Source organism: Salvelinus namaycush, chromosome 10 (genome assembly GCF_016432855.1).
Source record: "Salvelinus namaycush isolate Seneca chromosome 10, SaNama_1.0, whole genome shotgun sequence".
Classification (NCBI taxonomy): Eukaryota; Metazoa; Chordata; class Actinopteri; order Salmoniformes; family Salmonidae; genus Salvelinus; species Salvelinus namaycush.
The window spans coordinates 26,976,803-26,993,059 of record NC_052316.1 but is presented as its reverse complement, the minus strand read 5'-3'; the positions used below and the strand labels follow the sequence as shown (position 1 = coordinate 26,993,059).

At 41.7% G+C, this 16,257-nt stretch overlaps 1 protein-coding gene across 1 annotated transcript in view; it reads left to right on the top strand.

Moving 5' to 3' along the window:
• Window positions 1-461: 461 nt before the first annotated feature.
• Window positions 462-16,257, top strand: part of LOC120054276 (protein NDNF-like) — a 53,100-nt gene continuing 37,304 nt past the window's right edge. Inside the window, exons 1-2 of the mRNA XM_039001696.1 lie at window positions 462-497; window positions 1,173-1,375. Of these exons, the coding sequence (XP_038857624.1) occupies window positions 462-497; window positions 1,173-1,375 (239 nt within the window). The remainder of the gene's footprint in view (window positions 498-1,172; window positions 1,376-16,257) is intronic.

The following is a 16,257-nucleotide window of genomic DNA, read 5'->3' as shown; positions in this document are numbered from 1 at the left end:
CCTGATCTTCAAATGCGCCACTGAGACTTCACATAGGAAACAATGGAGTGATGTCATCTTTGGCTTTGTCCATTCTTTTTAAAGTCAATGCTTTCCTCTCTCCCCTCTTCCTCTTCCCCCGTCTCTTCCTCTCTCTCCCCTGGTTAGTTGTATGTTATTTTATTGTGTTAAGTGCTCCCCCTCTTTTCTCTCTTTCTCTCTTCCCCCCCACATAATTATAATTTTTTACATTTTTGTCATTTAGCAGCTACTCCTATCCAGAGCGACTTACAGTGGTGAGTGCATACATTTAAAATCAAATACATTTTTATTTGTCACATGCGCGGAATACAAACTTACCGTGAAATGCTTACTTACAAGCCCTTAACCAACAATGCAGTTTTATGAAAATAGAGTTAAGAAAATATTTACTAAATAAACTAAAGTTAAAAAAACAAACAAGTAACAATAAAATAACAATAATGAGGCTATATACAGGGGGTACCGTGGGGGTACAGGTAAGTCGAGTACATTTTTGTACTTTTTCATACTGGTCCCGTTGGAAAATCGAACCGGTAACCATGACATCCACCAATCACTTAATCATTAGTGGTACTGAGAGGGTGATGTGTAATTGACCTTGACCAACTGCTGTCTATTGGTTAAAAAGATGGTTCTATACAGAGAATGGCTTTGTACTGAATGTACTATATATAAGTAGGTTAGGCAAAGGATGAAGTGTAAACCTATAGGAGGATAGCATTTCACGAGGAAAGTTGGGCATGAAATGACAGCAGGCTGTTCAATACTGAGCCATACTGACTGACGAGCGGCATACTGACACTTTTCTTGAGTCTGATTTAGTGCAGTGTTTTGTGACATCTCTCTCTCTCTCTCTCTCTGTCGTCTCCTCAGATGTTTGGTTCTCCCAAAACCAATGTGTTTCGAGACAGGGATGAAATACACTGTTCGCCTGAGCTTGTCCCTCTACTCTGCACTCTGTGATGTCCAGTCCCCATATACAATCATCGACTTGGTTAGTTCCCACACACCTAGACACAACTGAGACCTTTGCGTTAATCATGCAGTGATGTCACTTGCATAACATTTTCTGCTACAAGGATCTCAAGTTAGGATTTAGCCCTTCGACGAAATCTAATTCCATCTCCCTTATCTTTCTGCCGTCTCTATAGATTGTGCTGATGCCTCACTGTAAAAACCTGGAGATCCTCACTGGTTCTGAGGGAGGTGACGTGGCCAAGAGCAGTGCCTGGGACACGTTCCAGCATTACCGCTGTCTGGAGAACAGCCAGAGCGTGGCCAAGAACCCCTCCACAGACATCTGCCGCAACTTCATATTTAGTGCACCAGCTCTTCTGCACCAGGGAGCTAAAAGGTATGGCACCGTACTCCTAACAGTCATGTATGGCTGCTCAAACAGGCTTAAACATACAGTACTTGTATTCTAATTTATGTGTTTCTTAACTAAAGGTTTCAAGAGGGTTTCTTATGGCTCAATGCTGAGGAATGGTGTGGATTGTACAGCTCGACTCAGTCCCACATCTGCCATTCCATATTGAGGCAAACATGCAACAGCTCTGTGCCATTTTATCTTTCCTCGATTCCTTGCATCCTTTTTCCACGCCTCCTTCTAAAACCCAATTGGAGGATCTCAGACCTCCAATGGGTTTTGAGAAGGATGCGAATAGAGCTGAAGTGAGGATTTGAGCAGAGATGAATTGGGACAAAGCTCATGTCATTGTTTTAGGTGGAATGCTGAATGATACATTTGTTATGTTTTCACGTAAATCTTTGTACTACTTGTGCTCTTTCCACAGATCCCACTGGGCACAGACGTCAATTCAACATTTATTCCACGTTGGTTCAATGTAATTTAATTGAAATGACGTGGAAACAACGTTGATTCAACCAGTGTGTGAGAAGTGGGATGCCTCTGGCTTGCTGATAACATCTGATGAGCCTCCCTATGACTGCCTGACTGTACTCAATAACACTTCCATTGCCAAAGTGAAATAATTTGAGACAATGTAATTTGATAGACTGTGGCTAGGATTCCATTCAATTGGTGAAAAATTACCATGCGAATATTCGAAAAACTGCATTAAGAAAAGATGCGCATTTTCCCACCAGTGATGTTTGCACCAAACTGAATTGTTGTGGATAGAAATCAGTGTGTGATAACATAGTGCACACATGTACCTTTCCTGCAGTCAAATAACCAAAGCGCCCACTAGTGGGTAGTGCGTACGGCCCAGTACATCACTGGGGCTAAGCTGCCTGCCATCCAGGACCTCTACATTAGGCGGTGTCAGAGGAAGGCCCTAAAAATTGTCAAAGACCCCAGCCACCCCAGTCATAGACTGTTCTCTCTACTACCGCATGGCAAGCGGTACCGGAGTGCCAAGTCTAGGACAAAAAGGCTTCTCAACAATTTTTACCCCCAAGCCATAAGACTCCTGAACAGGTAATGAATGGCTACCCAGACTTTTGCATTGCGTGCCCCCCCTCACCCAAACCCGTCTTTTTATGCTGCTGCTACTCTCTGTTTATCATATATGCATAGTCACTTTAACTATATCTACATGTACATACTACCTCAATTGGGCCGACCAACCAGTGCTCCCACACATTGGCTAACCGGACTATCTGCATTGTGTCCCGCCACCCGCCAACCCCTCTTTTACGCTACTGCTACTCTCTGTTCATCATATATGCATAGTCACTTTAACCATATCTACATGTACATACTACCTCAATCAGCCTGACTAACCGGTGTCTGTATGTAGCCTCGCTACTTTTATAGCCTCGCTACTGTATATAGCCTGTCTTTTTACTGTTGTTTTATTTCTTTACTTACCTATTGTTCACCTAATACCTTTTTTGCACTATTGGTTAGAGCCTGTAAGTAAGCAATTCACTGTAAGGTGTACACCTGTTGTATTCGGCGCACGTGACAAATAAACTTTGATTTGATTAGTGGCCTCATGGGTGGAACATTATTTATATATTTTTTAATTAATTTCATAATTAATAAACATTATTTATTTTTAAACGCCCCAAATCCATTGTTTCCATATCAAACGGTTTTGTTATATTTCAGTCTTCTGTGATGTATATAAAGTGTAATAGTGTATACATTTCAACTCTATATCTGACATGGTACATGCATCTTCTTCTTTTTAAGCCCATAACCATGTTTGTGAGGTGTATACTTTGTTTCAAAGTAGATTTAAGACTATGAAGAAACACTCTGTGTAACCCTGATTCAGCCCACTGCAGTAAAAGGTTAAGTGTTCATGTACCGAATACAATTCTAATGTTCAATGTGTTTCCATCGCATTTTCAACTCTACCGATAGTTTTGTGTGCACGGTGGCACAGTATGTGCCTACTCTGGTCTTGGTTTCCCGAGTCGTAGTGGGGGGACCACACACCATGTCACTGCGTGACTCCAAGTTAACTTCGATATGATGGTTAATATTCCACCGCTATTTTTACCTACACAAAAAGATCCCATCATGTCGAACTAACAAATTATCTGTCAGCATTTATAAAATTGTACCGAAAACAGCTGTTCTGATTTATTTTTTATACGGTATGACTTTACTCGCATAAAAACTGTAGATGGAAACGTGGTTAATGGTAGTTCCCAATCAGACAATTAATACAAAACAAATCTGTTTTCCTCAGTTAAGGGTTTAGTGAATGCATGGCGTTGCCTTGTCCTCAGTCCTCATTTGAATGCTGTGTGTACCATGATGACGTGTTAACCCGGTTTTAGCTGCTTAATCATATACATTTTAGTCTACATTCCATTATTTGACACTGGTTATGTACTGTTATAATGTAACATGTTCTCCCCTTTGTGTCTCCATATAATTCAAAATCCCCAATGTGCTGCCTGTGTGTGTGTGTGTATACCCTTGGGCCTAATAAATACCCTAAATATTGGATCCTGCCTTCATCTCAATTCCTGCACTGTCTTTTAACTAGCCCACTAGTCCTTCCATTCTTCAATGTTATCATTGTTAAGCCATTATTATGTGAGTACCCACATGTTATTCCCAACAATATATTTCACTTTGATTAAGTTATGTCCAGGACCTAGTGTGTGATCAATGAACTTGTTCGATCACAGCCCCATTATCCCCATACTCAACCTATTCATTGACACATTGGGGCTAACTTGCTCATATCAAGCAAACACATACCAGTCACAAAAAAAATAAAATGAGTGTAGAGCTGGGCTCATTTTATGGTGTTAGCTAAAGCTGACTGTCTGCTCTTTGTCTTACAGACAAACGTTTCTATCTTACAAGTAAGTAGATTCCACTCAACTCATTGTATACTATAGCTATTTTAATTTACACTGAGTGTACAAAACATTAAGAACACCTATTCTTTCCATGACATAGATGGACCAGGTGAATTCAGGTAAAAGCTATCATCCCTTATTAATTGTCAGTTGTTAAATCCACTTCAATCAGTGTAGATGAAAGGGAGGAGAGAGGTTAAAGAAGGATTTTTAAGCCTTGAGACAATTGAGACATGGATCGTATGTGTGCCTTTCAGAGGGTGAATTGGCAAAACCAAAATGTAAGTCCCTTAGAATGGGGATTGGTAGTTGTTGCCAGGCCACCGGTTTATGTTAAGAACTGCAACGCTGCTGGATTTTTCACACTCAACAGTTTCCCTTGTGAATCAAGAATGGTCCACCACCCAAAGGACATCCAGCCAACTCGACAGAACTGTGGTAAACATTGGAGTCAACATGGGCCAGCATGTTGTGGAACGCTTTCGACACCTTGTAGAGTCCATGTCCCGACGAATTGAAGCTATTCTGGGGGCGGAATACAAATTGAAACTCAAATGAGAAAAAATACAAATTGAAACCCAAAGGGGCAAAGACTTGAGAGAGAGCAACTTGAGAAATTGAGAGCGAAAACTTGACACAGATATGTGACTATTGTTGGCGGACAATTGAATGCTTTCAAATAAAAAATTTACCCATTTGAATCACGTTTCTGTGCTTACGGTTCTTCATTTTTTCTGTTTAAGACATTTTTCTTTTTGATCTGCAGCAATGATCTTCTGCTCGCTCAAAGTCAAGTTTTATATGCGTGTCACCCGCTGGCCTGTGCACTCATGGGACCCATCCTTTGCGTGCGCTAGCAAATTCTGTGCTTTCGACTCGAGTGTTTGCTTGCAATGTTTAATCTTGCTCGACAGCGCCATCTCGCGCACGCTTGACTTCAGAGTCTGATTTGACTCCATATGCGTGTGTGTGTGTGAGAAAGTAATAATGCTGTTCTCAATATCTAGTGCATTATGATATTCCATAGTAACTGACCCTAGTGTCTCCACTTTAAAGTGTATTCTCCAGTCCAGCAGAGACCAGCGTCACTCCTGAATCCTGCAGGTCATTGTTACTCAGGTCCAGCTCTCAGGTGAGAGCGGTTTGAGCTGAGTCCAACACTTCACAGCATCTCTCTGTGAGGTTACACTGATTCAGCCTAAATAAGAAATAAGAGTAAATACATTCTAGAGGTCCTGACTCGAGTCAATGAAACCAACCATGGAAGACTATTGTAGTGAATTCGGGGGGTAGCCCCGATCGGGACTCAAACCCAGGTCCAACGACTGTCAAGTTGCCATTTTATTCTTGTTACTAAGTATTGTTTGTACTGTTTGTTTGTTTTTTCATTTGGATCCTTGAAAACGAGATAGTGTATCTCAAGATATTTCCTCCTGCAAAATGTCTAATAAATAAATACTCACAGAGCTGTTCTGGAGGCTATGATCACTGGCAGCAGTCTCAGAAGCCCCTCCTCTGATCTGGAGTATTTCTTCAGGTCAAACACATCTAGCTCCTCTTCTGATGTCAGCAACACAAAAACCAGAGCTGACCACTGTGTAGGTGAGAGTTTGACTTCTGAGAGACTTCCTGAGCTCAGGTAGCTTTGGAACTCCTTCACTAGAGAACAGTCATTCAGCTCATTCAGACAGTGTAACAGATTGATGATTCTCCCTAATTGTCTTCTTGATGTATTTTACTGTTTTCTCATTGGTCTGTGAGCTGCTTCCTGTCTGTGTCAGTAGGCCGTGTAGAGCAGTCTGATTGGACTCGAGTGAGAGGCCCAGAAGGAGCAGGTCCAGGTGTCCATTGTTACTCTGTAAGGCCTTGTCCTAATCATAGGTTGGTGTTTCCCACATTTCAAAAGTTTGACAAGGGAGTTTTGGTTTGAGTGGGTTCTCATTGCTGTTTATGAATGTGAGAAACACATACACAGCAGCAAGACACTCCTGGATGTTCAGATGAACAAAGCTGAACATTGTCTTCTGACTCATCTTCCCTTCCACCTCAAAGAGATCGGTGCACAAAACTGAGTAGACTGATATTTGTCTGACATCAATGGCACGCTCTCTCAGGTCACCCTTGTAGAAGATCAGATGTTCCTTCTGCAGCAGGCGGAATGCCAGCACTCAAACTTTAAGGACTTCCTAAGGAACAAATATTTGTTCTCATCCTGTCTATCTAAAAGATCAGGATGTGTAAGAACGCCTCAATCAGAGTGTTGGGAAACTCCACTCTCTGCTTCAACTTAGTTTCTCTAGAACAGTGGCTAAAATCCAACAGAAGACTGTGACATGATGTGGAGGCTCCTTGATGACTTGAAATGGTTGAAGATGCTGCTGGCCAGGTTCACATCACTGATTTTGTTACTGAAGTACTCCTTCTGTGAGTCATTGAACCGTCGTACCTCTGTCCACTGGTGGATGTGCTCACGAGGGATCTGATTGGCTGCTGCAGGTCGTGAGGTTATCCAGATGAGAGCAGAGGAGAGGAGATCTCCTGTGATGAGGCTTGCGATCAGTTTGTCCAGCCAGGCTGGCTTTTTGTTATCTTTTAGAGCTTTCTTTTGTTATTTAAAGTTTTATTAAGTTTTCATGTTTTTCAAACAAACAAAACACATTCACAGATGTGGCAGACATATAGAATATAATAAAATAGAAAAAACAAAACAAAAAACAAATTTGCAGCAGCACTATCTGTGATCATGTTAGCTATTTCCAGCTTTAACTGAGACAAGCAAGTACTGAGTTTTTTACAGCACCTTACAGTACAGTTGAAGTCGGAAGTTTAGATACACCTTAACCAAATACATTTAACCTCAGTTTTTCACAATTCCTGACATTTAATCTGAGTAAAAATTCCCTGTCTTAGGTCAGTTAGGATCACCACTTTATTTTAAGAATGTGAAATGTCAGAATAATAGTAGAGAGAATGATTTATTTCAGCTTTTATTTCTTTCATCACATTCCCAGTGGGTCAGAAGTTTACATACACTCAATTAGTATTTGGTAGCATTGCCTTTAAATTGTTTAACTTGGGTCAAACGTTTCAGGTAGCCTTCCACAAGCTTCCCACAATAAGTTGGGTGAATTTTGGTCCATTCCTCCTGACAGAGCTGGTGTAGCTGAGTCAGGTTTGTAGGCCTCTTTGCTCGCACACACTTTTTCAGTTCTGCCCACAAATTTTCTATGGGAATGAGGTCAGGGCTTTGTGATGGCCACTCCAGTACCTTGACTTTGTTGTCCTTAAGCTATTTTGCCACAACTATGGAAGTATGCTTGGGGTCATTGTCCATTTGGAAGACCCATTTGCGACCAAGCTTTAACTTCCTGACTGATGTCTTGAGATGTTGCTTCAATTTATCCACATCATTTTCCTCCCTCATGATGCCATGTATTTTGTGAAGTGCACCAGTCCCTCCTGCAGCAAAGCAGGCCCACAACATGATGCTGTCACCCCCGTGCGTCACGGTTGGGATGGTGTTCTTCGGCTTGCAAGCTTCTCCCTTTTTCCTCCAAACATAACGATGGTCATTATGGCCAAACAATTCTATTTTTCTTTCGTCAGACCAGAGGACATTTCTCTGAAAAGTACGATCTTTGTCCCCATGTGCAGTTGCAAACCGTACTCTGGCTTTTTAATAGTGGTTTTGGAGCAGTGGATTCTTCCTTGCTTAGCAGCCTTTCAGGTTATGTTGATATAGGACTCGTTTTACTGTGGATATACAGTGGGGGAAAAAAGTATTTAGTCAGCCACCAATTGTGCAAGTTCTCCCACTTAAAAAGATGAGAGAGGCCTGTAATTTTCATCATAGGTACACTTCAACTATGACAGACAAAATGAGGAAAAAAAATCCAGAAAATCACATTGTAGGATTTTTAATGAATTTATTTGCAAATTATGGTGGAAAATAAGTAATAAGTATTACCAAAGTAAGTTCATCTCTAGAAGACAAAACGCGTCTCCTTCCTGAGCGGTATGACGGCTGCGTGGTCCCATGGTGTTTATACTTGCGTACTATTGTTTGTACAGATGAACGTGGTACCTTCAGGCATTTGGAAATTTCTCCCAAGGATGAACCAGACTTTTGGAGGTCTACATTTGTTTTTCTGAGGTCTCGGCTGATTTCTTTTGATTTTCCCATGATGTCAAGCAAAGAGGCACTGAGTTTGAAGGTAGGCCTTGAAATACATCCACAGGTACACCTCCAATTGACTCAAATTATGTCAATTAGCCTATCAGAAGCTTCTAAAGCCATGACATCATTTTCAGGAATTTTCCAAGCTGTTTAAAGGCACAGTCAACTTAGTGTATGTAAACTTCTGACCCACTGGAATTGTGATACAGTGAATTATAAGTGAAATAATCTGTCTGTTAACAATTGTTGGAAAACTTACTTGTGTCATGCACAAAGTAGATGTCCTAACCGACTTGCCAAAACTATATTTTGTTAACAAGAAATTTGTGGAGTGGTTGAAAAACGAGTTTTAATGACTCCAACCTAAGTGTATGTAAACTTTCGACTTCAACTGTATATACACTCATTTCCCAAATCTTTCCATTCACTCTGTCCATTTTGAAATATAGTTGAGTAATGGAGACCAGAGTCTATCAAACCTGGGCTGTCTCTTGCTGAGGTCATAAGTGAGCTTTTCAAGAGGGAGAAAGTCAACAATCTGGTCAATCCATATTTTAAATGTAGGAGAAGAATTAGAAGCCCACAGTAGGAGAATACATTTCTTAGCAAAGTATGTGATAGTCATAAACACATTTTCTCTGTCTGGATAAAGAACAAAGTCCTGCTGGGCATTAAGAAGATAGAGACAGAGGTCATACCAAACTGAACATCTAGAATTTTGTGTGTAGCAGTATGTATAGATTACCAAAATCTGATCATCTCTCTACTACTCCAAAATACATGCATATAGGTTCCACTTTCAAAAGGTACATATTTTACAATCAGGAGAAATGTCTGTATTGATTCTATGGAGTCTCACTGGTGTGTAATAACATTTGTACAAAAAAATTGTAATTAGATTCTTTCATTTTTACATTAGTAGAGGAGCAGTATACCCTGTTGCAAACATCCGCCCATAACTCATCAATGATAGTCAGACAAAGGTCCTTTTTCCAGATTATTTTCAAAGGAGTAAAGGAGGAGTCCACATTCTCAGAATGTCTCAGGAGTCTATTTTGCCTTTGAAGGGTTGTGCTGTAACAAGAAGGGTCTTAACTTCATTCAGCTGAGCTCTAAACCTCCCCTTGGAAGTGAATGAGGAATTTACGAGTCTAATTTGAAGACATTGCATTTTTTTGGCTCTTGGCACGTTGAATTCACTGCAGAGCTCTTGAAAGCATTTCAGTGTAGTTGTGTTCTGATGAAACAGGTCTGAAAAGGTCCTGATCCCTAAAGTATGCCAAAGATGAAAGTTGGCATCACTCAGGGATTTTGGCAAGTCTGGGTTGCATACTATAGGCGAGTGGAAGCATATCTGGTAAGAAATGCAACAGTATTTCCTAGTCCTTCCATGCTAGTAGGGTGCTGTTAATCACAAAGGTTTCTCTAAAGTTATTCATGAATCCACATTGAGTCTTGTCTGTTTGTGATCCATGTTAGCATGTTGCGGATTTGGGCAGACCAGTAGTACAATTGAAGGCAGGGAAGGGCAAGACCACCCTTAGATTCAGGTTTCGATAGAGTGGAGAACTTGATCCTAAGTTTTTTATTTCCCCATATAAATTTGGTGATGCTTTGGTTGGTTGTTTTGAAATAATTAACTGGGAGATAGCATGGGAGCATCTAAAATAAATAATTAGATCTAGGGCGGATGTTCATACGGATAACATTGATTCTTCTGACTAAGCTAATTGGGAGGGAGATCCAGGTTCGGAGATCATTCCCGATTCGATTCAGGAGTGAGAGATAATTTTCCTTGAAAAGGCTATTCAGATCTGGTGTTACAAGATCTAACCTGTGTGCTTCCATTGCTTTTTTTCTTAAAGAAAGCATATGCAATTAGATGACCTCAGTGTAGCTTTGGCAGTGTCCCACATTGTGGCCAGAGAAACAGGAGAGTCTTTGCTGTCTTGTGTGTAGTTGTCTATCCATGTAGTAACCAATGGATGGAATGCTTCGTTTGACAACATGGAGGTGTTGAATTTCCAGCTCTTTGACCTCGGGATATTTTTTACAGAGGTTAAAGCAGACACAGACAAAGTGCTATTGGTCAGATTGTGTAAGTGGTAGAATTAATGAAAATCTTTTGGATAAAAATGTAATCTATACAAGAGTAGGTGTTATGGACATTGGAATAGTATGTATAGTCCATAGATGAGCTATTAGTCTCTCCCCAGATATCTATCAGTCCCATCTCTTTAGTAAAAGAGTTCAACATCTTTGCTGATCTAGGGTTTGTGGTGGGGACTTGAGATGATTTGTCCAGAGTTGAGTTGTGGGTACAATTAAAACCTCCAGCCAGCACTCCAAAGGAAACACAATGCTCATTGAACAGGGTTTTTATTTTCGACATGAAAGCAGGAGTATCAGTGTTAGGGGCATGTATATTTAAGATAGTAATTGGTTGTCCATACATTGACCCAGAATAAATCTCTCCTCCGGATCAGATATGTTTTTGTCAATTATGAATGGAACATGCTTATGGATAAGTATGGCTGTGCCTCTACTGTTTGATTTGAAAGATTAGAAATACACCTGTCCCACCCAAGCTCTGTGGAGTTTAGCATGTTCAGCACCACAGAGGTGTACCTCTTGTAATAGCGCAATGTCTACTTTTTCCTTTTTGAGAGCCCTTTTTATACCATTTTATTGCATGACCTAGTCCATGGCAGTTCCATGTCAGTAGATTTAAGGTACTAGTCAATATCATCGAACAGTAATCGAACTCTAGTGCAAGTCATCTCTGGGTATATATCAGGTATCAAGGTAAGACCCAGATGCAGACCGTGTCGAAGTAACAATGTTTATTACAGCAACAGGGGCAAAGGTACAGGACGGCAGGCAGGCTCAGGTCAGGCAGAGGTCGGTAATCCAGAGGTGGGGCAAAGGTACAGAACGGCAGGCAGGCTCAGGTCAGGCAGAGGTCGGTAATCCAGAGGTGGGGCAAAGGTACAGAACGGCAGGCAGGCTCAGGTCAGGCAGAGGTCGGTAATCCAGAGGTGGGGCAAAGGTACAGAACGGCAGGCAGGCTCAGGTCAGGCAGAGGTCGGTAATCCAGAGGTGGGGCAAAGGTACAGAACGGCAGGCAGGCTCAGGGTCAGGGGCAGGCAGAGTGGTCAGGCGGGTGGGTACAGGGCCAGGACAGGCAAGGTTCAAAAACCAGGAGGACGAGAAAAGAGAGACTGGGGAAAAGCAGGAGCTAACACAAAAACGCATGGTTGGCTTGACAAACAAGACGAACTGGCAACAGACAAACAGAGAACACAGGTATAAATACACAGGGAATAATGGGGGAGATGGGCGACACCTGGAGGGGGGTGGAGACAATCACAAAGACAGGTGAAACAGATCAGGATGTGACAGTATAGGTGGATAATAGTTACAGCTGCGATCACATAAAAGAAAAAGAAACGGTGTACATAAAATAACAATCTCTGAACACCTAATCCAAGTTATCAAACAACAACTCGACATAACCTGTCGGATCTGTTAACCCCACGCTCAGTTACAATTCTCTGTTCAGAAAAACAGGAACAGTTCGCAATGCACAACATCTTCTGAGAGAGAGAGAAATAAATGCCTAATCCTCTCCGTGACAACATAGCCCCCGTCCACAGTAAAAAAAAGAGGGAGAAATGAAGTAAATAAAATCAATAGCCTAGCCTACAAATACATCCCCCAAAGGACATAGGCCTAAATGTTTGGACAAAATAAAACAGAAACGAGAGAGCAAATCCCTAAATTACATCTATAGGATAAGTTGTTTGTTATTATTAAAACGAAATATCAACAGGATAAGGATAAATTCACACACTGAGCCTCTCGTTACGTCTGTAGATGTGTCGTAATCGACAGGCTATCAATGATGAAGGCCTGTGTGAAAATGATAAATACAAATTTAAAAAATAGGCTATAGGCCTAATATAAATTGACAGTATCTGATCTCTATGTCTGCCAATTAGCCTATATGTTCTACAGACAAGATAACCGGCTGTAAATGCTTAATTTTCTCACTTGACCTAAAAGGGGAAAAACAAGTAGGCTAAAACATTAGAAGGCCTGGGTTAAGCTACATTTCATTAAATAACATTTCAAAAATAGACATTAGCGGGGCGGGTGGGTCATTGGATGGGGGCTATATGTTGTCTTACCTCCATTAATAATAACAGTAATCACTTTTAGTCGTTGGTCCTTTTCTCAGTGGCCAGGATTGTCCTTCAAAAAACGTTTTGCCTCTTCGGGAGTTTTGAAGTGTCGCAGGGCTCCTTGGTGAAGAATCCTGAGCTCGTTTTGGTATTTGAATCCCCTGAAGATGCCTCGGTCATTGAAGTGTTTCTTCACCTCGTCAAACTCTCTGCGTATTCCAGCTGACAGGTCCTGGTGTAAAGTGAGTTTGGAGTTTCCCACTGTAATGGTGTTGATTTTCGCCGTCTGTAGGACTAGTTCCTTGTCAGGGAATCTCAGGAAATGTATGTTGATTGGGCGCGGTGGTTGTCTGGCTGCTGGTGAGGGCCTCAGTACTAGCTCTCTCGAGATCCACTCGGAGTTTGTCTTGCAGGTAGCGGATCAGTGGTATGTTTCTCTCTTCTTTTACGGTCAGGTTTAATAGAACACAGTTATTCCTTCACCCTCTATTTTCCAGGTCCTCTGTTTTCTCTTCTAGATGCTCTATTTTCTTTTCAGCAGATGCTATTGTTTCCATGGCATGCACCATTGAGTTTTCCATGGATAGGATTCACCCCTCTGCCTCATCCAGGCGCCCCACGTTGATGGTTATCTTGTTGTTGATGCCAAGAAAGGCATTTTCCAGGGTTGTCGCCTTGCCCCCTATCCCACTGATCTGAGAGTTAATGCCATCTAGTTTGATGTTGAGTTCTGTACGCTGGGATCTAAGCTAAGAAAGGATGTCTTCGACAGAGACGCTAGCTTTTTCTGAAGCTAGCTGTTTCTTGGAGGCTTTTTCCGCGGATATTGCTTGAGTCCAGGTAAAAATGTCACATGTAATGTCACCTTTTGTAGCCGCCGTGTTTTTTTTTACTAAAGCTAATGGGGTTTAACTTGAAGTGGAGGTAAGATTAAGAATTGGAAATGACTTGTGCGGAGCTCTCAGTTCATACGGCCATCTTCTTCAAGGGTCACGTGATTCCAAGTCCAGAGAGAGTCGACACTCATCCAGACGATCAAATATGAACAGAACTTTAGAAATGCTCGTCATAGTCTTGATTGGTTTCATTTTAGGGAAGAATTCATGAAGCAGTTCAATCACAGTTGTTTTCCCCTACATAATGATTTATTTTGTGGAAAGATCTTTTCCTTCTGCCCAGTCGTGAATAAACTTCTGAACAGAGACAGTCTTTCACATGGGCTTGAACATTGGCTGGCTTCAATAGCGGTCTCTCCTGTGGCTGGTGTTCTGGATTCCAGATGTATGACCTCATGCTCATCTCTGACCCCTCCCCTGGCCCCCTCAATCACATGGAGATCACTGTATATCTGGTTCAGATAGATTTAGACAGAATCCCCTTTCTTTGAAGTCCCCTCATATACAACCATACTTATTTAGACTTTCAGTTTGTCTTTGTCTGCAAGGAAAATCAAAGTTTATTCTTTATTTTACGGTCATGATTACTATATTGTATGTGTTTGTGTGTATCTGGATTGGATTAGTCAGAGTGCAATAATAGGGCCTTGCAATAATATCATTATTATGTGTTTTGGTCAGGTTGTTTTTAAAACATATTTTTAGCCAACAGAAAATTATCTGGTTATCTGACCAGATAACAACCAAAATATGACTTCTTTCCCATGATGTCTTGATGTTGTCATGAAAAAATAAATTTAAAAAATACATCTTTACCTGGTTGATATCTGGTTATATGATGTCTTCTGAACCAGAAGTTTACAACCATAATATGGTATCATAATGGCGTCACCTGTCAAATTCTGCCTTCTGGGTGCTGTTGTGTTAATTCATACGGCTTACCTCTGACATCTAGAACCTCTGAAGCACACTGGGCTGAGAGAGAAAGAGAAAGACAGCTTGTTAAATTCAAATGTTCTTGTTTGGTTATCTTGTCTGAAAAATCAGTGTCCTGTTATTTGTTTGTGCAGTTGTCATCTTAAATGTTTTATAATCCTCTAACCTGCTGGTTTTGTTGTCTCACCCTCATCGTACTCATTCTTTACTGTTTCAACCAGTTGGTTCTGGTTAATCTTCTTCAGGATCTCCAGTGAGATCTTCACAGCTCCCACAATACCTTGGTCTCCACCATCTTATCCACCGTAGTCTATCTGTTAGTATTCTCCAGCTGGCCTTTTGTGATGCAAGAAACGCCTTCTAAACCTTCTATCAGGAACCACTAGAATCTATTTAGCTCTGTTTTGAGCAGATCATCCAGAGTGGCCAGCAGCAGCTCAGGAACGGGAGCCATGAGTACAGTAACTCAGGAGAAGACCTCTGCCATTGTAGTCATAGCGTTCTTAAAAATGTAATGCATCCAGGCCATAACCCCTACTGGGGAAAACGTTAGTCTCACTGTCTTAGGTAGTAGGTGGATTAGTACTGGGCTGAAACAAGCCTGCACACCTTGTAGCTCTCCAGGACCCAGATTGGTATTTACCTGAGACTTTACAATAATATTTCAAGCTGAAGAGTGTATATAGTTGCCATTACAGGCTAACTGTGAGACTAAAAACATAACACTTTGAATATACACTGCATTACCAAAAGTATGTGGACACCTGCACATCGAACATCTAATTCCAAAATCATTAGAATTAATATGGAGTTGGTCCCCCCTTAGCTGCTATAACAGCCTCCACTCTTCTGGGAAGGCTTTCCACTAGATGTTGGAACATTTCTACGGGCACTTGCTTCCATTCAGCCACAAGAGCATTAATGAGGTCGGTCACTGATGTTGGGCGATTAGGCCTGGCTCGCAGTCGGTGTTCCAATTCATTCCAAAGGTGTTCGATGGGGTTGAGGTCAGTATGGACCTTGCTTTGTGCACAGGGGCATCGTCATGCTGAAACAGGAAAGAGCCTTCCCCAAACTGTTGCCACAAAGTTGGAAGCATTGAATCGCTTAGAATGTCATTGTATGCTGTAGTGTTAAGATTTCCCTTCACTGGAGCTAAGGGGTCTAGCCCGAACCATGAAAAGCAGCCCAAGACCATTATTCCTCCTCCACCAAACTTTACAGTTGGCACTATGCATTGGGGCAGGTAGTGTTCTCCTGACATCCGCCAAACCCAGATTCGTCTGTCGAACTGCCAGATGGTGAGGCATGATAAATCACTCCAGAGAACGCATTTCCACTGCTCCAGAGACCAATGGTGGCGGGATTTACACCACTCCAGCCAACGCTAGGCATTGCACATGGTTTGTGTTAGGCTTGTGTGCGGCTGCTTGGCCATGGAAACCCATTTCATGAAGCTTCTGACGAACAGTTATTGTGCTGGCGTTGTTTCCAGAGGCAGTTTGGAACTCGGTAGTGAGTGTTGCAACCGTGGACAGACGATTTTTACACACTACGCGCTTCAGCACTCAGCGGTCCCATTCTGTGCGCTTGTGTTGCCTACCACTTGGCGGCTGAGCCGTTGTTGCTCCTAAACGTTTCCACTTCACAACAGCACTTACAGTTGACCGGGGAAGCTCTAGCAGGGCAGAAATTTGACCAACTGACTTGTTGGAAAGGTGGCATCCTATGATGGTGCCACGTTGAAAGT